General features: G+C 38.1%; 2 protein-coding genes and 1 long non-coding RNA gene across 4 annotated transcripts; 1 reads left to right on the top strand and 2 right to left on the bottom strand.

Annotated features, from left to right (window-relative positions):
- The first annotated feature begins 5,249 nt into the window (after nt 1–5,249).
- On the top strand, nt 5,250–13,579 carry LOC108677385 (ATP-dependent RNA helicase DDX18-like). Of its 2 annotated transcripts, none has more exons than XM_018165592.2 (13): nt 5,250–5,393; nt 6,289–6,429; nt 7,124–7,331; nt 7,824–7,915; nt 8,347–8,484; nt 9,021–9,097; nt 9,671–9,761; nt 10,131–10,274; nt 11,000–11,160; nt 11,397–11,548; nt 11,947–12,166; nt 12,458–12,589; nt 13,160–13,578. In XM_018165592.2, the coding sequence occupies exons 1-13, from the start codon at nt 5,324–5,326 to the stop codon at nt 13,268–13,270; spliced, it is 1,737 nt and encodes a 578-aa protein (XP_018021081.1). In that variant the 5' UTR covers nt 5,250–5,323; the 3' UTR covers nt 13,271–13,578. The 2 variants fall into 2 exon arrangements, with proteins under 2 accessions (XP_018021081.1, XP_018021082.1); XM_018165593.2 differs by having other exon boundaries at nt 5,329–5,389; nt 13,160–13,579.
- Nucleotides 12,418–13,975, bottom strand: LOC125178406. The gene is made up of 2 exons (XR_007156881.1): nt 13,787–13,975; nt 12,418–12,574 (listed from the first exon to the last, which is right to left on the bottom strand). It is a non-coding gene; the product is annotated as an uncharacterized LOC125178406 (long non-coding RNA).
- Nucleotides 13,976–14,960: 985 nt separating this feature from the next.
- On the bottom strand, nt 14,961–19,640 carry LOC108677377 (exopolyphosphatase PRUNE1). Its single transcript, XM_018165583.2, has 6 exons — nt 19,235–19,640; nt 17,998–18,096; nt 17,117–17,232; nt 15,858–16,162; nt 15,448–15,564; nt 14,961–15,241 (listed from the first exon to the last, which is right to left on the bottom strand). Exons 1-6 carry the CDS (start codon nt 19,274–19,276, stop codon nt 14,961–14,963), a joined length of 960 nt encoding a protein of 319 aa, XP_018021072.1. The 5' UTR covers nt 19,277–19,640.
- Between the last annotated feature and the right edge of the window lie 2,413 nt (nt 19,641–22,053).

Below are 22,053 nucleotides of genomic sequence, written 5' to 3'. Positions count from 1 at the left end.
GACCCAAGAAAGCCATCAACACTGCCATGTCCAGATGTGACAGTTGGCCCGCAGGAGGTCATCTACACATCTCAAACAAAGCTAACAACAACATAGACGGTCTGAACTCTGAAGACGCTGTTACGCTGATCTTTAGTTACCCGGCTGCTGTCGTGTGGGATGGAACTGCCATCCTTGACCGAATTTCAGCTCCAGTAACGTCTAGTCTTGTATCCATGCCACCTTGAATGCCTATTTTGAGGTGCTTGGGACTTCGTTGTGCTCTACTGAACATTCACATTTATTGTTACTGCAAACCTATCTCCTCCTAGAGTTTTTAAGCTTCGGCAATGAGAGATATACCATTCAATTTGCAAATAAAAGATCTAGAGATTGGTTGTAGCTTTTTTCAATTTCATTATAGTTCTGAATATTTTCTAAAAAAAGGGGGGAATTTGAAAGGGTGGGTGGGGGTAAATCAAAATTTTTTCAAAATATGACCACCCCCCACCCAAATAAATTAAAATTTTGAAAAACAGCAAGGAGTCAAGGAGTCCTTGACTCCTTGCTGTTTTTCAAAATTTTTGATTGGTCCTTGACAAGGACCAATCGATAGATATGGTCCTTACACATTGAATGATATGCGTCTTGATATTGTAGCTTGAAAACCTAGGAGGAGATAGATTTCTACAGTACCCCCTTTTTGGCCGTTTTCTAAGAATTTCACGTTTTCTTTCATTTTTTGAAAAATTCACACAAGCAAAAAAAGTCTTAGATTTATTTTTTAAATATGTATACCAAGTTTCAAAGTGATCCGTCTGTAAATAACTGTCATGATCCGTCAAAGTGAAATCTAGAAAGGCCAGCATTCAGCATACCCCTCTTATTTAATGTCATGATGAGGGATCTCCCATCAGACTTTGACTTTGACTTTGACAATATGATTTAAGGTCCCTGACGGTCCTGTTCATCGGTCGACAACAATTTTTATCAGCACCGCACACGTCGCAGTGTCTGTTCCAAGATGATCGAAGCCTCATCACTCGTAGCATGAAGGGCTGTACAGGGCCGGGTTGTCCCTCCAGAAACTGTCAAACCTGCTCTTGAAGCTGTTTACAGNCATCTTCATGAGTGATTTCAAAATCGTCTAGGGCCTCACGGTAAGTATACTCTTGTGTGCCAGGCACAGGCCCGTCATCTTCAACAGTGAATACCGTCTGGAAGTATTTATTGAGCAACTCTGCCTTTTCCTTATCATTTTTTGTTCTGGAGCCATCTTCTCTCTTCAAGTCCGCCACGCCCAGTCTTGTTGCAGTCTTAGATTTCACGTAAGACCAGAAGGCTCTGGGGTTTTTCTTTGAGCTCTCAGCGATTGACTTCTCTAGTCTTTTTCTTGCCCTGCGGCATTCGTTTGACGCTTTATTCCTGGCCCTTAGATATGCAGTATAGTCTTCACCTGTTCTAGTCTTAAGCCACCTTCTAAACAGTCGGTGCTTCCTTCTAACACTCTCCAAGGTACCACCATCCATCCACTTTTTACGTTGTGACCTCCTTGAGACTCCTTTTGGCACAGCCTTATCAACAGCTACTTGAATCGTCTCCTTCATCACCGCCCAACAGCCCTCAACGTCCTTCCCTTCGAGCTCTTCTTCCCAGTTTGCTTGGCTTAATTTTTCCTTAAGGATGCTGGGATCTGTTTTAGAGTACCTTAAGAAGACTCTTTCTTTTTCCTTGATAGGTTGGAGGTTCAGGCTAATGACCAGAGAAAAGTGGTCACTCTTCCCTAAGCCCGAGACTGTCTGTATGTCGTCCACCATATTTTCTCTGTTTGAGAGCACCAGGTCAATGAGATTGGCTTTTTGTCCTTGACGAAATCTTGTGGGTTCTGTTTGGTGCTGGAGGAGGTATGAGTCCTTGACAGTCTCCAAGAATGCTGCAGCTGGGTGTTTGGTCCTGTGCCAGCTCTGCCCACTTTCCAGTCAATGTCCGGGTAATTAAAATCACCAAGTATAAGAAGATCCCTATCCTTTTGTACACTGACCTCACGAAGGGTAGAGTTCAGTTCTTTGTTGTTTTCCGGTGTTGAGTTGGAACTTCTGTACACAAGGCCCAGGATAAAGGGCTTGCCATTTGCTCTCTTACATTCCACAAGAATAACCTCTTCAAAGTTTCTGCTTATATCCTCACACAGCACCGGCTTGAAATCCTTTGATATATACACACAGATGCCTCTTGGTCCAGTTTCTAGGTTATGGAATAGTTCATATCCCGGTAGGCTGAGCTTGCATTCCTGCATGGAGAATCTAGAGTTCTTAGGCTTCACTTCAGTTAAGCCGACAAAAGTAGGCTTGTACAGATCGACCATGGCTTCCAGCTCCGACTTCTTATTACTGAGCGAGTCCACATTACTGTATAAATATATGCACTGCCTATTGTGTTCAGCCTTGTCTTGCAATGGATCTGTCTTGATTTTAAAGCTATGTACATTGACATCATCCCTTGCTAGGAGTTGCCCTGATTTCAGCTTGGCGATTGGGTTGGGTACTTGCCCACATTGACTACCGCGCCCCTCCGTCTGATCCAGACTGCTTGATCGTCCCCGTCCGCTCTCGCTCGCTCCCTCCTGTGCTTCAGCTCTAAAAAAAGCAGTTTGTCCTCTTCCCTTTCTTGGGGTGTCATGTCCCTCCGCATTGAAACTCTCTTGGCTAGAGCATTGTCTGCATCCTTGGTAGCAAATCTGAAGGCCTTCAGTGTGTCATCACTCTCTGCTTCCGAGCCGAAGGACAACCTGACTGGCCTTGGTCTATTCAGATTGCCTTGCTTCTGCTCTTCCTTCCGCGGCGGTGCTCCCAACCTTCTCACCTCCCTTGGTTGATGTGGGCCATTGATGCCGCCCAGTATCTGCTTCACTCGCTCCCTGTCTTCTGCTTTCCGTTCCTCGACTGTGTCTTTCATAACCTCGATACTGAAAATCAAAAGGTTAGTTTTACGTTTGTTCCTCTCCTCCATTTCAGCAATTTGTTTTTTGCCCGTTGATCACCAATACTCTGCATTGCCACCTGATCTCCTTCTTGAGGCTGTACAATCATCTTCACTGCCTCAGTCATGTCATTGGTGAAACCACCGCTCTCTAATCCATCAATTCTCCTTGACAAGGCCTCTGTCATAGGTTTGGTGATCCTTTCTACTGTTGCTTTCATTTCTGACATGAACTCTCCTTGTTCCACTTTCTCCATTCTCCCTTCAATGGTGGTGATTCTGCCTTCCAGTTTGTTTATTTTTACATCCATAGACATGAAGTTGGCAAGAAATTTGTTTGCCAGCTCGTTGCACGGTCTTGGGCAGTAGAAGTGAATACATGAGTTTTGACGCACCTGACTTTCACTCTTCAAAGACTTGTAGAGTGTGCCATCGACGTTGACGCAGGAAGCATGATACCACGCTGCGCAGAGTTCACAACATAAGCCCTTATCCTCCAAGCGCACCTCTTTGCTGCATTGAGTGCAGACTGCAGTATTGTATGCAGTTGCAGTTGGGTTGCTCTTGTCCCCAGCCGCTTGGGTTTTTCTCTGACTTGTCGCCATCCTACGCCTGCCAACGCCAAATACTGATACTAGTTAAAAACTTATATTTTTAGTACGAAACAGCTAAAAATTGGTTGCCCTAGATCTGCAGGTAGTGATGCAGGCAGTGACGTAAGCGTGACGTAAAGCGTGACGTAGACTCCACGCAATCAGTGCAGGGGGTGCACACAGCTGACTACGCAGATGATGTGACCTTCTTCTCTTCCTGACCTTGCCATTTCTAACAATAAAATTCAAACACAAATCACAATTGACCAAATTCTTTGAATTTACCAAGATATGGGGCCTATCCATAAATCACTCAGAAACAAAATGTATGTTATTCACCAACAAAAAAGTCACAGCCACTCTGCTGGGCATTGATGGCTCTGATCTTGAATATGTGAAACAACACCGCTATCCTGGAGTTGTCCTGGATGCCCCTCAGCTTCCGTGAGAACCTCAAATTGCTTCACTCAGATTATCTTGTATGCGTACCTATAACCAACTTACTCCAGTCTATATCAAGCAGACACTGGGGTGCAGACAGAGCTGGGGTGCAGAAAATTGCTCTAGGTTGAAGAAGAACTACCCCAGTTCCTTCAATGGTGGTTAAAGCCCATATTCCACCTCTCTCTGTGCATCAAAAATAAATGCTATGTAGATATTTCCTTCATCTCATACCATTGCCTCACTGTCCAATAGTAAAAGACTTATTTTATCCAAATGTTCCTCGTTTACCCTGCAGGGCATCTTCCAAACCAATAAATTTTATTTCCCATCCCTGAGCAGTCATGTCTGCCCTGCACATTCCTGCTCCTCATTTGTTTACATCTCCTTATATCTCCTTTGCCCCCTTGGTTCAATGCAAATGACTACTTTTTGGACCAATTTTCCTCTGCTTTGGCATCAGGTACAGGCTGCTGTACAATTTTTTTTGGACCTGAATAACTCAAAAGTTTTCTGCTCACACAGCCATCTACACAGATGGGACACAGATTAAGACCCCTGCACCTTACACATCAGCTGCACTATTCATCCCTTCCATGGGTGTTCTGCTGAGCTGGAAACTCCGTCCAGGGGATGAGGTGATCGTCAGAACTTTTGCTATCCGAGTAGCCCTGAGCCGGTCTCAGACTAATGACTAATGGCTCAGTAACTTGTACAATCCCATGTGAGGTGCCGATTAGGACATGGATATTACAACTAACTGGGCTTGGAATTCACTGACAATATGGTGATCACTAAAGCTGATGCTTAATTTCATATCAATAATACCTATTCTGTACCTAAACATTTAGCCATGTTATCATCAACCATGTTCCTTTATTTTATTCATTTTCTCTCTTCAATTTTTTATCTATATTTATTTATTTATTTTCTCTCATTTTTTATTGTTCTTTTTGCTTTTATTATTTTATTCTTGTGCTTTTTTGTGTGTTGCTTTTCCAGATTTGTAGATTTTCAGATGTTATATAACTATTAGACACAAACTAGACCCTATTTAGGCAAGGGGCTGCATGGACCAGTATCCAGTGCTCCTATAAGAAGAAAAAAATGTGGTGTTGAGTCTCATTTGATGAAAGTTGCAGCTTCAGGCTTCAGCTAGTGCTGTGACAGTTTGACAACCATCGTTCAATAAGCACCCGTGATATAAGAATTTATTTTATCCGTAGTATCCATATATACTAAACAAAATTTCAAGCAATCAATGAAAAAATTTACTTTTATTAATTTAAAAATTCTTTTTCATTCATTAGATATATTTTGCAAGCATAAACATGGAAGATAAAAGCCTAGCATGTATGTGGAGTGCTGAGAAAAGAAAAGGAAAACTACTTAACAGTGTCAGTAAGTTATTTGTCTTTTTCTTTTCTATCCAAAATCTCCTATAGGTTGGTACTTTCTGCATTCTAATTTGGAATATTGGGCAGAATTTTCCAAAAATAATAATTAAAATATATAGTTTCAAGGGTAATTTCTTGAAATTCTTTACTTAAAATCTTATTTTTTATCAAAGAAATTAGGAAAAGACCATAGAAGCAGGAAAAGCCAGATTCACAGGAATCATTGTCCAATTTATAGTTAATTTCTGACCAATTTTTCAGTTAGTTCTGCACCCTGGTGTTGGCAGGCAATGGAAGAATCTTGTCAATGTCAAGTAACAAAAAATTTGATGGATTTGGCTGATAGAGAATTGGTTTGTTTGAATGTGCCAAAGATAATACCACTATGCAGAGTTTGGCAATTGTGTTGCAAAGAACAAATGTTTAGGCCCACCAGTATTATGGAGGATCTGTCACCAGAATTACCTAATTTTCAAGATTTCTTGCCAAAAAATACATGTAATAGTTATTTAAAGATAAATGAATTGGCAAGATCTTCAGAAGACAAAAATTTTGTTGTTAATGTGCTATGGTATTGCCAAGAATCTTTGGATATTCTCTCATTTTCTGCACCTTGGAGGTCGTGTATCACGATGTATGCATCTGTTTTCTCTACAGTTAAGATATTCGTCAATCATTATTACTTACTATTCAATTTTCAGAATTATTAGTTTATATACAGCTTCTGGCTTCAGATAGATATGGCTGTATAATTTCTCAAATCTTGTTGAAATGCTATTCAGATTTCATCCCTAATCTTTAGAAGGAAGGATAGAACTTGGTGGTTTTGAATTCAATTTAATTAAATTTAACAATCAATCTTGTGTTTATGCTTACTTATTGAACATTTAATTATGCAGATCCTGCTAAAAGACCAAGAACAGAAGTACCAAATGAGCTGGGCTCCCTGCCAAAGGAAGCATGGCTGGCTGTCAAGAAGGAGCGCAAGAAGGAGCGGGCCAAAATGATCAAAATTGCAAGAAAGGAAGCCAAATTGAAGGGTAAGTCTTCCAAAGTCCCTATTGATTGTGAAATTTTATTTTAAGAGGTTTTCTATTGTTTCAATTTGAAGCTCAGTCATTTCTTGACAATTTTATTAAAATTGCATTGCTAGAGCAACAAAAAATTACTCGATTCAACAATAAAAATTAGGCCCACTGTTACCTAATAAAAATTTTTACATTAATCATACCTACTATTACTTAAAATTAATCAGAAAATTAGGATCAATAGATTAGCTATTGTGCCCTCTAGTAATTTATGAATTTATCTCTGTTCTATAAATTTATTGTGCATCAAATGTTTGTAATTTTATAATGTAATGCCTTGATATTGGTACCTTCTAATCCCCCCCCAGGAATTTTTTTATGAGCATGTTACTGCATATATTGTTTTATATTATTTTTCTATTATATTATTTTCTACTGACAGATTATTTTCTTATTTACATAAATTTTTCTGGTTTCATTCCTGTTCAACATTTTGACTATTCTGTTAATTTTTTGTTCTGTTTGTTTTTGGCTTCAAATTTGTGAATTTATGAATGCTATGAGAAAAGTACATATAGTGTACAGTGATGCTCTTCTTATGAGTGACCTTCATTAATCAAATTAAAACTCCTACTATGCATAAAATTTATAAATAAATTTTCTGTCTTTTTCATTTTCATTTCAATAAATTTTCCATCTTTTTCAGGCCGTATGCCAGTCATCTTGCCAGCTACTCCCAAATTATGCCCATTTGTTCCTAACTTTAAGAGAAACCCTCGTGGTTGTCCTGTTTCTGTTCTGGAAAAAGTCCTCACCAAAGAGACCTTGAATGACATCAAAAATTTGAATTTCAATAAAATTGCCGATATCCAAGCTATAGCAATCCCTTTACTTGCTAAAGGCACGAATGCCAGGTAAGATTATAGTGATACAAGATCGTAATATCATGTCAAAATATAAACTATTGTATCAATTTTATTTATTTCACTGCAATGTCACTGTTCGGTATTGTCCATCTTTCAGGGTTAAAATTAATTATAGGTTAAAAATTGAAATAATCATACTAATTAAATTTATGGAGACATTCATATCTTCAAACAAGCCTCAATATGAAGACTATTTTGTTGAAAGGCCAAAGTTTTCCTGAGCATATTTTATGTTTAAAATTAATACACTAAGTTAAATTTTAAATTAAAGTTGTATTTACAGTCCCGACCTCCAAAAGATATGCAGTCAGATGTATTAAATGCAGCATCATTACAACCCCTGAAAAATATGAAATGTTGTCTTGTGTGATAATTTTCATTACACAGGTTTGCATTGTCTTGAAATATACTGCATTAAATTTTGTATATAACCAATCATTAATTCATGTCTTGGCATAAAATGTATTCACTTTCTTGCAGGATAATAGCGGAGCCAGCTTCTGGCAAGACACTTGCTTTTTTAATTCCAGTCTTGGATCGACTCAGGAGAACAAATTTCAACAAAGAAAATGGTTAGTCTTTCATGGAATTCACTTTCATGTAGAAAATGTCTCTTGATTTATTGATCATTTGCTAGAACATTTGTATTCCATTTTCTTTGCAAGTAATTTTTCTTGCCTGGTGTTACTAATAAGTTAAGCCCATAAATTCTTGTAAATTTTCAGTAGGTTAAGTGAGAACTGGCATCTCCCCCCATCTCCTCTGATTTGTATTTCATGTAATATTTTTTTACATAAAAGAACTTATTATTTTTTTAAAGTTTTCAAGATTTCTTTATTAAAAAGTCATTAGTTATCTCGAGCAAATTATTAAAAAGATTCCAATATTAAAAAAAATTGGCTATTTATCTCGATCAAATTTCTTAAAAAGATTCCGTTATTAAAATAGTATATAATTGTATGATCAATATAAAGTTTGAATTTACTGAAAGCAATTTTTACAGGAGTTGGTGTGCTGGTGCTTTGCCCCAACTCTGGTTTGTGTGAGCAGAGCAGAGCAGAGTTGCACAAACTCGTGCATCGCAGCAGTGGTGACAGCTTCACCAGCTCTGTGGCATACGGATGTGATGATGACCAAACAAGTATTAATAATAACTAGCATTTATATAAATATTTCATTCACTTTAATACTTTATTCGATATCATTCTTCTTATTAACATTGAGAATTAGATGCAAGGTTCATAGAGACATCCATTTTAAAATTGTTTCACAAACTCATCAAATTTTAAGCTAGCATGTGACTTAAATACCTGCAATTTTCACTTGTATGCTTATTCATTTCAAAACTTATCAAACCAGTTAAAATTTTTTTATTAATTTCGTTTAACAGAAACAATTGCAATATTTTCTGTATAGGTACTTACATAATTTTTGCTGCAATTTTCTGCAAAATTATATTCATGTTTTTTCAGTCGCTATCTTTTGCATTGTTTCATTGCAGGATAGTAGTCCTTTGTTTTTTGTTTATTATGATGCATTTTAGTTTTAGTTCACAGAATTTTACCAACTACTGTAGGTCTTTGTTCAGAAATTTCACTATAACAAGTCAGATTCTATTCAAGTTGAGCAATAAACTTGAGTTAAAAATTTTCATCATTATTCAATTTTGTTGTACAGGTGCAAACGTGCTCTTCTGCACACCCGCTTCTCTTTGTCATCACCTGCAAAATACACCAAACTTCTCATTGGAAAAGGTTGGTATTCAATCACATTTATGTTGGTGCAAGTCGTGGGTTTGAACCCCGGCAAGCAGTAAACATTCTGTAGTGTTGCTTGTAGGCGGTGCTTACAGCGTGACCGTGGGCATGCTGCGAAACCCAACCCAAAACCTAAACCCAACAAAATAATTTTAAAAAAACGAATGTTACCTCGACAAGAATATTAAGTAGCATTTTCTCATTTCAGCCACGCCTTCTCATGCTTTTGAAAAACATGACTTCATGTTTATTTTCATTTGTATTTTTAATTTAAATTCCTCCCATTTTTGGTAATTTTGAATGATACGACTAGAAATCATGAAGTCATATGACTAGAAATTATAAAATTATGTTTGACACTATGTTCAAAACTAAAAACTAACATCAACTTAAGATTTGGCTTTTTACCCTTTGACTTCCGACTGTAATTCTTCCTATAAGACCTTCAGGTACAAATAGTATTGACAATAGTTAAGATGATTAACGCATTCAATTCTCTTGAAAAATGCAAAGACAAATACTTGTGTCTGTGTTTATATTATACAATTATTGATCTTAACAATATTTCAGGTTTTCATGTTGGTGCTCGACGAGTTTGACTTCCTCTTGTGCCACTACGACCAAGTTCCTCACATGCAGACCATCCTACCCAAGCTCCCCAGTAAGTTACTCACATGCAGACCATCCTACCCAAGCTCCCCAGTAAGTACCTCACATGCAGACCATCCTACCCAAGCTCCCCAGTAAGTACCTCACATGCAGACCATCCTACCCCTGTCTCTTATACACATCTAGATGTGTATAAGAGACAGNTAACAATAATTGTAACTAGTAAGAATAATTGTAACTAGTAACAATAATTGTAACTAGTAACAATAATTGTAACTAGTAACAATAATTGTAACTAGTAACAATAATTGTTACTAGTAACAATAATTGTTACTAGTAACAATAATTGTGACTAGAGCAATAATTGTAACAAGTAACCATAATTGAGGCAGCAACAATAATGGTGTTATTGCCCGTGCAGAGAAGCTGCAGGTCGTCATGGTGAGCGCCACCCACGGCAAGGAGGACGCTGAGCTGGTCGCCCTCTACTTCGGGGGGCGCAAGTACGCTGACGTGGACCTCAGCGCCCCCCGAGGGGCGGGGCTCAGCCCTCACGTCACACTAGGTCAGTACCTAGTCACTTGTGGGGCACTGAGAGAAATGAAGAAACTTTGTCTAAACAGTGATGAACTGTATGCATACAGTTCGCTGTTCACTGCTTCTATGTGTATTGTTTTGTTGTTTACTGCTGTTACAATACCTTCACTATTTCTATGTCTTCATTGTGTACCATGTCTTCACTGTATATCATTTCTTTATTATCTACCATGGCATGGTATATATGGTACCACACCTTTGAAGTGTATTTGTGAATTAAGTGATACTTCTTAAGCATTAACTCGCATTGTTTTCATATAATTCCCATTATTTTCCTTAGCAGAATATATATTCTAACTCCAACCCACTACCGCCTGGGTATGCTGCTGCATGTCCCATTTAAGTTATACTTTAGGAAATGACATTCAATAATTAACCTGCATTCTCTAGGATAATTTCAGATAACTTGCCTTTTTTGAGATGATTTCTATTCTATTGTTCTCCAAGTGAGTTTTCTAAATACAATATATGGTATTTATTTCTCTAAGTTTTGTTGTATTCAACAAAATATATTTCGACTCCCACCCACCACCGCCTGGGAATGCTGGTGAAGACCTAGCAGCATATCCTATTTAACTTGCATTATTTTATGAAATGACATTTTTTACACAGCGGCATTTATCTAGATACTTTTTAGTTGTTTTTCAGATAATTCTTATATAATTTCCTTCTTAAAATTATTTTCCTGTGCAGAATATATGCTGTGTCCCACTCACTACCGCCTGGGGCTGCTGGTGAAGGCATTGCAGCAGAGCGCAGCGCGCAAGACGCTCGTGTTCTTCACGCTGGACGCGACGGTGCAGCTCTACAGCCGCGTCCTGGCCGTCATGGGCATCCCTAACATCGCCTACCATGTACATAAATAACTAAAGTCACCACATAGTCCTTACGCCGCTAACGTCAATGCCACTGAAGTCACCACTTGAGCCTTAACAGTGAAGAAAAATGTGCCACTATACGTATACTTGAGATTTATTTTTTATTATAGTTATGGATGTTTATTCTTTACGTGCTTAACTAGTGCAAATTTCTTTTTTTTACTAAACTATTAGATATTTACTACTACTATTATAGTATATTAATTGTTCAGAGCGGGCTGACGCGGGAGCAACGAACGTCGACGCACAAGACGTTCGTGTCCGTGACTTCAGGAGTGCTGCTGTGCTGCGACGCTGACGTCCTGGGCTGGCACGTGCAGAACGTCGACTGTGTCTTGCAAGTTGACCCACCTCACAACACGAGGTGGGTCACGCACTACAATTCTAGTACATTAAACCACTACTAGTTATTGATCTTGCAATTACCAGACAGTTTCCTTGCATCTTATTTATTGTACTACTGCAAGAAATGTCAATATTTTAGATCAGAAATTAATCCAAAAGTTTCAGTTAATCCAAGTCAGCGTGGAATACTAAGTAGAACTCAGGATGGTATCTCGTGGCTGGTAATCGGAATTACTTGATAATTCTCGGGTCATGATTGTAAAGATGCAGGGTAATCAATAGGAATCGGTGGTAATTACCTCTCAAGATCATGAGTGAATACTTGAATACCTATATATTTGAAATAATACAGCACACTCTACTTAAATTATTAGACTAATACTTGAATACTTGAACTAATACAGCGTTTTTATCCAGCGTGTTTGCACGGCGCGTTGGGTTCGCTGGTCGCCACCTTGCGGGGAGCGCCGCTGCTGGGGACACAAATGGCACCCCCGCAAAGGACGCTAAGGTCTCTTGCTTGACGCTGCTCCGGCCGGAGGAGACCTGCTACCTCGAGCTCCTGCAGAATGACCTCAGCGTCCTCCTCAACCGCCGCATCATCAACACTGGACACCTCCCGAGCCTCCTCGCTACTGTCAGTATATTATTATATGTTCTATTTTAGTAAAATACTGACCACACTAATTTAATAATGTTTGCATATACTGCAATGACCCCTCCCAAGCGTCCTTGCTACTGTCAGTATATTCCCTCCAGCAAATTGATGTTGAAACAAACTAAATTTAGTTGCCTGGGAATTTTAGATTCACCGCACGACTGAATCGCGGGAAAAATAATCCAGACTTTTGAGTACGTGCGTGATTGAATGACCGAAAAATAAACAAATATTGGTGAAAATATTACTAATAATCAATATTAATTACAGACGCATATGGCGGTTCACAACACGCCTGGTCTGCAGGAGGCGGCGTCGAAGGCAGCGGCGAGCTACCGCAACAACTACCGCAGACTCAAGCCCAAGACCATGTTCCCCGCACAAGGCCTGCACAAGGTCGAGGTGAGTACTGTCACGGCAGAATTTATGTAAACCAAGCATAATTAATGGGTTACATAGTGTCCAATTAGTGACACTTTTTGGTCGTAGTATTGATAGACCTTTTTTTTGCTGAGCCAAACTGGTAATGCAAAGCAAAGGCAAAAAATGCTTCGCAATTTGGATAACTCTCAATTATTTCTCCGAGTGACAGGTATGAGTCACTCATCGAAAAGCAAAGTAAATTTAATAGGGAGTGAATTAGGAATGCAAATTTAAAAATGCAGAAAGAATGAGTGCGAGCCTGGTTACTAATATTGATAATTGAGTAAATATTCAGGAGCAAATGGTTAATTACTGAGACGGATATGTGCAGAAACTCATTTGATAATCTGATAACCAAAATATCACAAGCTTTGCTTTACCCTTGAATTGTTAATTCAAACTTTCCCCACCTTCTCCTACCTTGCGTTTATCACTTGCTTTTATAAACCTATCCCAGTTACAAATTAATTACTTACAATAGAAATGGGAAAGTGATCTAGGTAACACGTATATTGAATTGTTTAAATTAATATTTGCATTGTTTTGCAGATCGAAGCGGCGTTTGGTCTGGTGGGCCAAATACCCAAAGCGGTGCACACGGCAGCCGAGAACAGAATGCAGCCCTACCTCCGCCAGCTCGATGATTGGGAAAATGAATAAATTCATGGGAAAAATAATCATTTTTCCTAGCATTAAAATGAAAGATATTGTTATTCACCTAGCACCGTATCAAAATACTCATCATATTATTTTATGCATCTCGTTACTGAAAATGAATAGAACGGAATAATGTGAATGAACTTAATTCATCTTTAACTGAGAAATGAATTGGAAGATGATATTTGACCAGCGAAAAGACTATGCATTAGTTCATTATCATCGTTAATGTTTAGATAAACAAATTGATAGAGAATATTCAGTGTGGCTTCAAGTAAAAGGTAAAAAATTACTTATCAAGTCTCAATAGAACAGATTTTTTTTCACGGCTTTCTTTACCACGTCGAAGGGTTCAGGTTTTGCTAGGGAAAAATGTCACTAATAATATTTAATGGCGCATATCATCTAGTCGAAATAGTGACACTTCACGTACCTAGCACTAATACGCCTTGTTGCCAAGCTCAACTGGGTCAGGCTGACCCACACTGAAACAAGGTAAAGACAGACATTCGTACTCACAGAGATGATCAACTACGCGACGAGTTGAGTTCTCGCTCGACAAAAAGTTTGACGAGCGGCAAGATTTGCTTCCTGGACGCCTTGAGGTTGCGCTGCACGAAATACCGCAGCTCTGCTGCACGTACTGCAACATCTGCAGTTTGTTCCTGCAGCTTCAGCAGCTGATCACCGCCTTCCACCAGCGCTGCACACAGCTGCTCATACAGAGACGTTCTGTATGTCATGCAATCACAGTCATACAAAATGTAATTACCATGTCAAACACAAACGGCTGTTTTATGTAAGCCGTGCATTTACATTCTGTACTCAAATTATTATTTTGATAGCTTCGCAAGTTCAGCAAGAATTTAAAAACCAAGAAAACCCGAGTATATTCACCTCGTCTTCAATAAGGATATGGTCAATTTGCTTGGCGATTCAAGTTTGCAAAATACTTCATTTGAAATAATATAAACCTGAGCCATATTTCGAATTGCGATAAAGCCAGAGCTATAGATTTGAATGAAGCCAGAGATTGAAACTCAAATGAAGCCAGAGCTATTGATTTGAATGAAGGCAGAGATTGAAACTCAAATGAAGCCAGAGCTATTGATTTGAATGAAGCCAGAGCTATTGATTTGAATGAAGCCAGAGCTATTGATTTGAATGAAGCCAGAGATTGAAACTCAAATGAAGCCAGAGCTATTGATTTGAATGAAGACAGAGCTATTGATTTGAATGAAGCCAGAGATTGAAACTCAAATGAAGCCAGAGCTATTGATAGATGTGTATAAGAGACAGCAGCTGCACTATTCATCCCTTCCATGGGTGTTCTGCTGAGCTGGAAACTCCGTCCAGGGGATGAGGTGATCGTCAGAACTTTTGCTATCCGAGTAGCCCTGAGCCGGTCTCAGACTAATGACTAATGGCTCAGTAACTTGTACAATCCCATGTGAGGTGCCGATTAGGACATGGATATTACAACTAACTGGGCTTGGAATTCACTGACAATATGGTGATCACTAAAGCTGATGCTTAATTTCATATCAATAATACCTATTCTGTACCTAAACATTTAGCCATGTTATCATCAACCATGTTCCTTTATTTTATTCATTTTCTCTCTTCAATTTTTTATCTATATTTATTTATTTATTTTCTCTCATTTTTTATTGTTCTTTTTGCTTTTATTATTTTANCAGCACCTGTTGCTGGCACTGCACCTGTTGCTGGCACTGCACCTGTTGCTGGCACTGCACCTGTTGCTGGCACTGCACCTGTTGCTGGCACCGCACCTGTTGCTGGCACTGCACCTGTTGCTGGCACCGCACCTGTTGCTGGCACTGCACCTGTTGCTGGCACTGCACCTGTTGCTGACACTCATGCAAGTTTCCAGCAGTGCCAGCACAGCCTCGTCTCTGGCAGTGGCTCTGCCAGCGGCTGGCAGGCAGTTCACGCAGTCCAGGACAATGCAACCTGCACACAAACAAATTATGTAGGTTTCTTATGAAATTTTCATTATTATAAACAATATTACACAAAATATATATAGGCCTATAAGTCACAGCCTACCACAAGGTGCAATTATGAATAAAGTTACGCTCAACCTCATATATATTACATGTTCATAGATTATTGCACGTGCAGCAGCTGTGGCTTACCGTGCAGCAGCTGTGGCTTACCGTGCAGCAGTGGCGCCAGGTCGTGCAGCAGTTGCGGCTGTCGTGCGTGCAGCAGTTCAGTAACAAGCGTGCAGCACGACCCCACGATGCCGTGCACGACAGCAACGTCTGCTGCAGCTGCACTCAACACAAGCATAATTTTATACCTTAATGCAATTAATTTTTACCAAAATCAAATAGAACGTAGTATGAACTCTATATTTATGATTTAAATAAACATCACTTAAAACCATTGATGCATCAATTCATTATTCATTAGGATCGTCATAAAACATGTTAGAGATTGACCAATTTTTATTCTAATTCAAATCAATATTAAGTTTTTTTCTAAATAATAGCATATATCATACATATTTGAAGCAAAAAGAGGGATGAAATTTGAAAAAAAATCATTGTACTACATTGCTCACCAGAAAAAGTTTTTTCCAGTGGACGGTGGTCAATAATCTGTCTCACGTATGGCCCCAGCGGCCAGTCTGCGGTGGCCAGCACGTGATGGTCAACTAAACATACGTGGACAGAGCTGCCTGAAGGATTACAGGACTCTGTGAGTACAGAGGGCTCTGCAGACGCACAGGATAACATTGTTATGAATCCTTTCAGAGCTGTGCTGTAGTGGTCACAGAGTTGAGTCCTATCAGAGGTGTTCTCATGGTTGCTATGAAGCCATCTTGGCATTAAAGAGATTCTTCCATCACTAAAACTCAAGTTATCCCTGAAAATAATAAAAAATATAACTCAGTACTCACTGCGGTGAGTGACAGAGCGCATTTTCTTGTGGACGAAAACTTGAGGTCACGGACGGACAGACAGACGGACATGGCGAGCACAATAGTGCATTTTTTCCATAAATGAGAAAATGCGCTAAAAAGACAGAAATTTGAGAGAAGTATTTCTTGATATATTGTTTTATTGAATGCATTATAGTCAGATGGGGTAAGACAGGACCGAAATCACTAACAAGCATGTAGCATCTATACCATGAATAAATAAAAAACCCTAAACCTATCACAAGGTGTAGTTATGCAATGGGCTTCTAAGCTACAACTCAGACTTTCTGCATACAACATAGTTTTCTGTACAGAATAAAAAAAGTGAGCTGGTCCCATCTTACCCCATTGGGGTAAGATGGGACCGGGCATGGGGTAAGACAGGACCAACAGGTAATTCTTGTGTTACAAGGTTTTTAATAAAAGTACAAACCTGATATTCAATATTATCAATCTAGAAACACATTATTTGATTACACAACCACTTGTTATCTAACATATTCTTCTATCAAATTAAATTCAGTGCAATTAGAATGCATGATATGGGCTGGTCCTTTCTTACCCCATGAAGGCTGCGATCCTGTCTTACCCCATTTGACTATAATATAGTTGTATTGTAAGCATTATAGGCAAATATCAAATTAAATCAGATATCAAAAATTAAACTCGCTCTTGAAGAAAAATAACATTCAAAGGATATACCAACAATTCAAGAATGTATATACATCATGGGATAGACTGGATCAATAGACATACTGACATTTTAAAAAAGTTCATAGCTAATTGAAATAGCAAATACTGCAAAGGATGGATTGGATTAATGGACATAGTACCTATATGCACTAGCACTAAAAAATAAACACCCTAGGACTGATGAAAATCATTCAGTAAGCTTTTACCTGAACATCAGAAATTCCTCAGTCAAGCCATGTTTACTAAGCCAGTACTGCACTTCAGTCTTCAGTGTATAGTCTGATTGTGCAACATTCAGCACAAAAGTGGAAGGAAAACCTTCCTGCATGAAAAATTATGAATCAGATATTTATAAAAAAATTTTATACGAGTATGATAGAGTTATACATGTTAATAACACTAGTATTAACATACAGTCTATTGATGTAATTTTGTCCAGTGAAATAAGTAAATTACTGGAGACTTATAAATAATGGGGAAAAATTAACATGAAGAGAGCCACTAATAAAAGCCATAAAAAGAGCACATACAACAAATTAGAAATGAATTTGACATTCCAACACATTAGGAATTTTGCCTTGAAACATATGTAAGAAGGTCATTAAAAAACTCTAAAAAGGAAATTTTAAATGGAAAATGACTCTGCAATCTGTCTCATCGTTGGTACAATTTCAGTAGTTTGAAAACAGATAGCTGGAATCAAATTGGCCAGCAATCGTCAGTCAGTTAATATTGGGCGCCACTGCATAATGACGACGCTGGTGGGTTCCTCCAGCACAGTGTAAGCGACGGTCTTGAGAGCTTGTCTCAAGGGGTTCCCTTGTCCTACAGACTGAGGGTGGCAGGTGAGGCGGTCTCAATGTCATGCTTGTTAGTTCAATAACTCCAATGTAGTCCAAATGATGAAGAAGTCTACAGCCTTCTTTGCAGCTAAATTTACAGTGGTTCTGTTAAGCTTTTCTGACAAAAGTGACACGAGTTCAAAGATGATCTGATTCAATCTATAAATAGCTAGATAAAATAAATATAAGCAACCAAGTCATCAGAACAATATCTCTTCAAGAATCAAGAGCATGCATTACTTTACCTTAGCAAGCAAAGCAGCGTAGGCAATGGCAGAGACGGCAGAGTCCAGGTCACATGACTCATTGCCCATCACTAGCCACAGTGGCTTCACTGAGCTGACCTAGAAAATTATAACACTGATGTCAATTACACTGATGACAATATCATAGATATTTATAATAATTTTGCAAAAATGGTAATGCTTCATAATAGAAGAAAAATATTAATCCAATCAATTACCCAATGAAATTGAAAAATACTCTTGATTAGACTCTGCCCTGGCCTTGCTCTAGAATATGGTAAATTTGCTAATAAATAGTAAATACAAGGACATTTAGAGAGATTATTATTATATTTTATTGATATACAAGTGAGTTTAGACATATATATATTAGTATATGCTGGCAAAATTGGTTCCTTTAAGCAGGTTTCATTGAAGACCAGAGGGCAGAGAATTCTCTGGTCTTCAATGAAACCTGCTTAAAGGAACATATATATATATATATAAATATATATTACTACTTAATAAAATAGAATTGCATGGCCCATGGCTTAACTAAAAGCAGCATAATATCAATAATTTAGGAACCATGATTACTTGTTTAATGATTTCTGATTAGTAAGTTACTAAGTTACAAACCCACAGCTACAAGGCCCTAGCCGCCCCATGGTCAGGAAGATGTGCCAGGTGCACGGGAATTTATTTTGTCATTTTAACGACCTGCGCGGTGCGCCGTACTATGCTGGTAAAAAAATGCGCCGTGGGCCGTACTTTAGAAAGCTAAAATAGTTCTACTATTTTAGTCGACAATATACGCAAGTATATTGACTACGCGAGTCGAACTGACAATAATAAAATTTAAGACATGTCCGGGTTACTTCTGACTCTTCCGCTTGTCCGCCTTGTCGGATACGGAACGTACGGTAATCGTAAACTGCGGCTATTATACATACGAAATGTAAACAGACGGTGTTCAGTGTTACCATATGACTTTGGAGAAAATTTCTTCTAAAATAAAGTTCTAGATTTCTCATTCACCAAATTTCTGGGATTGCGCAAACACGTGCGCAAAGAGAATCAATTTTCATTACATTGCGCCAACTGAGCACAGCAATAGCTTAAAAAAAGTGAAAATGCGCGGGAAAATTCACCGAAAACATACATCATCCTGAGTGTGGTCTAAGCCGCCCTACCTAGGCTACCTAGCTATATTTGCCAAGTAATTTTCAGAATATCACTTTTATGGAAAAAGAGTTACCTTATTAGAAAGTCCTTCAATGATGAGTGGAATGAGAGACATCTAGGAGACTAAGGAGAGTAAGGAGACTACTGTAGGACTCCTGCTAGGAGTCTAGTGCTGAGTTGGAAAAAGACTGTCTTGACAGATGATCTGATCATCAGTTGATGTTGATTCAGATTTGCTGACTGAAACTGGGATGCTCGTCCTAGGCCATAATCGTAAAACTTCCTTTGCCTGTGATTTTACGCCTAGGCAATGTCAGAAAAATCGTCTTAACGCAACAGATGATCTAACTTAATTAACTACCATTGTCAAATATTCCAATTTCCATGCGATGATGCGTTCCGCTTCCTTGAACCGACTAACGTCTAACGTCAACTGCGATCAGCTGATATTTATTTTTTTTTTCAACCATGTACAATAATCCGCGCTCGTGGATTTATAAAGTAGGGCTCATCAAGGTTAGCGGGGAACTCAATCCTTTAAAATAGGATGTTATTCACGTTTCATCAAACAAAATTTTAATAAATTGGATCACGTTTTTGCAGCTAATTTATAAAATTATGTTCATGATGGAATAAACCCATCCACTTTTGAAATTACAATAAATTAGTCATGATAACAGGAAATTCTTATATATCATTGTTTATTTTTTTAAAAGGTTCTCCTCTGACTATATAAATGAAAACTACTCAGCTACAAACTGACAAACAGTCCAAAACACATGCAATGTTAGGCGTGTTACAACAATTCATGGCATCATTTTATAGGATAATCATATACAGTTCAATATAATATTAGGCCTCATTCTGAATTTTTTACGATGCATTACTCGTGAGGTGAATGAGATTATCGACATCGCATAATTTTGCTGCTAGCTGCGGGTCTCAAACCCAAAACTCATAGATCCAGTATTTCTGGCGTTAATCACCCAGCCACCTCGCCAAATTCAGTCAGAATTTTCACAGCCAACTGTCGCCACCGGTTTCGAACCGCAAACTTGCTGCTCTACTCTTGTCGATCCTAATCACTCAGCCACCCCGAGATGATGAATAGTTTAGAATTTCTAAAAAATTTCATTGACCGAGATAAGCTTAGTGTTAACATAACATATTGATCTCGGCGCTGAAGTGTAGGCCTGATGTGACCTGCCGCCGATTCTTTTCCTTTACGTGCCTTGTTCACAGAAGATCTAATATCGTTTCATTTGACCGTATCTTTTCATGACTGACGATAGTTTGAAGTAGCTACTAAACTTCCACCGGGTTCGATATGGTGCTAGGCATTTCAAATCTGAACATATATTTTTCCATAGCTTTATCTAGTATGTTCTTGAACGCGTTCATACTTGGAGCGCCAACGATGGGGAGGCTGTTCCACATGTCGGTGATTCGAAGCGAGAAGAAATTTTGTCGCGTGGAGAAGTTGCAGCGCAGTTTTTTTAGTTTATGTTTGTGAATAAACCTGTGGTTATTTCTTCAGAATACGGTGATTAGGATATGTTTAGTGCAAGTTCTTTAATATGCCCACGTTTTTGAACAAGAACTTTGTAAAAGCCCTTAGGAAGATTATTTGTACGACAATAATCACCCAATGATTTCCAATACGTTTAATTATGTTTATAAAATATATCCTTTCTATTAGACCTAATAACTTTCAATGATTTAGAAAGCGCTTCCAATGAATATATTCTAGTGCAGAAAGCTGAAAATCTATGGACCTTATCAAACAACTAATTCTACATAATCGTTTCCCTGATATTTCACCTCAGAAGTAATGTAATATCGCTTACACTGTTCTATAATTAAGGAAAATAAAATGAATATTATTGGAATTTCGATTCTTTGGATACACGAACCGGGAAAATTATCATAAGGTTATAAAAATACATCTGACGTATTAGTTAGTACAAGTTCACCACTAATAAATCATAAGGAATATTAGTAACTTTTATTTAAAATAATTACCGTACTTGGTAAGCATATGAATTTGAATGTATTCAGCTACTATCACATTATATATGCATCATGTTCAGTATACGTCACATATACCAACACGAGCAATGTGTCGAAGTTAACTGAAAATATGAGTATGATTTAACCGAATAAAATATATTTACTTTTGATGGCCACGTGAGTGATAATTTTCATGAGTTATAACCAATACATAATTTCGCTACTGAAATGTATTTTAATTTTTATTTATTGTCATTAAATGATTTGAATGGAAGATTAGATTATTTTTTGTACTTCAGGTGTAATTAATCAGATTAACGCAAGTCAAGCTAGCACTAAAAAATCAGCGAATATTTGTTAGGCGTGAATATTTGTTTAACGCTACATAAGAAGAAAGTCTTCGTCCAAATAATGATGCACTTCTTGTGCTGGTATGGGTCGCCCTAACCCAGTTTAGCCCATCACAAGGTTGTATCAGTGCTACGTCAACTCTCTGCTGATGTTGTTGGCAAGACAGTGTGTCACTGTTGGGACAATGCAACCCATTCAATTTTCGGAGTGATGCTCAGTTATACAATATAATATCAGATATTTATCAGTTCATATTAATGCATCGTAAGCTAAGCAGTTATAAAAAAGTATTAAATAATACTAAGACGCTATCCTGACTAGCGCACTTAATTAGTAGGCTGCATTAGAATTCTATTGGTACTATTCATTTCAACATATCAATGTTCAATGCCAAGACTCTTTCGGAAAACTTTACATTATAATATATCTCAATTTCTCTAATACATATATATATTGTATAAATATAAGATATAAAAGATAAATTGATATATTATATCTCAATATATCTGTAATAAGTCATTGTTCAATGCC

This window comes from Hyalella azteca, unplaced genomic scaffold, assembly GCF_000764305.2.
Source record: "Hyalella azteca isolate HAZT.00-mixed unplaced genomic scaffold, Hazt_2.0.2 contig9587, whole genome shotgun sequence".
NCBI classification, from domain to species: Eukaryota; Metazoa; Arthropoda; class Malacostraca; order Amphipoda; family Hyalellidae; genus Hyalella; species Hyalella azteca.
This window is presented reverse-complemented; position numbering and strand designations above follow the sequence as displayed.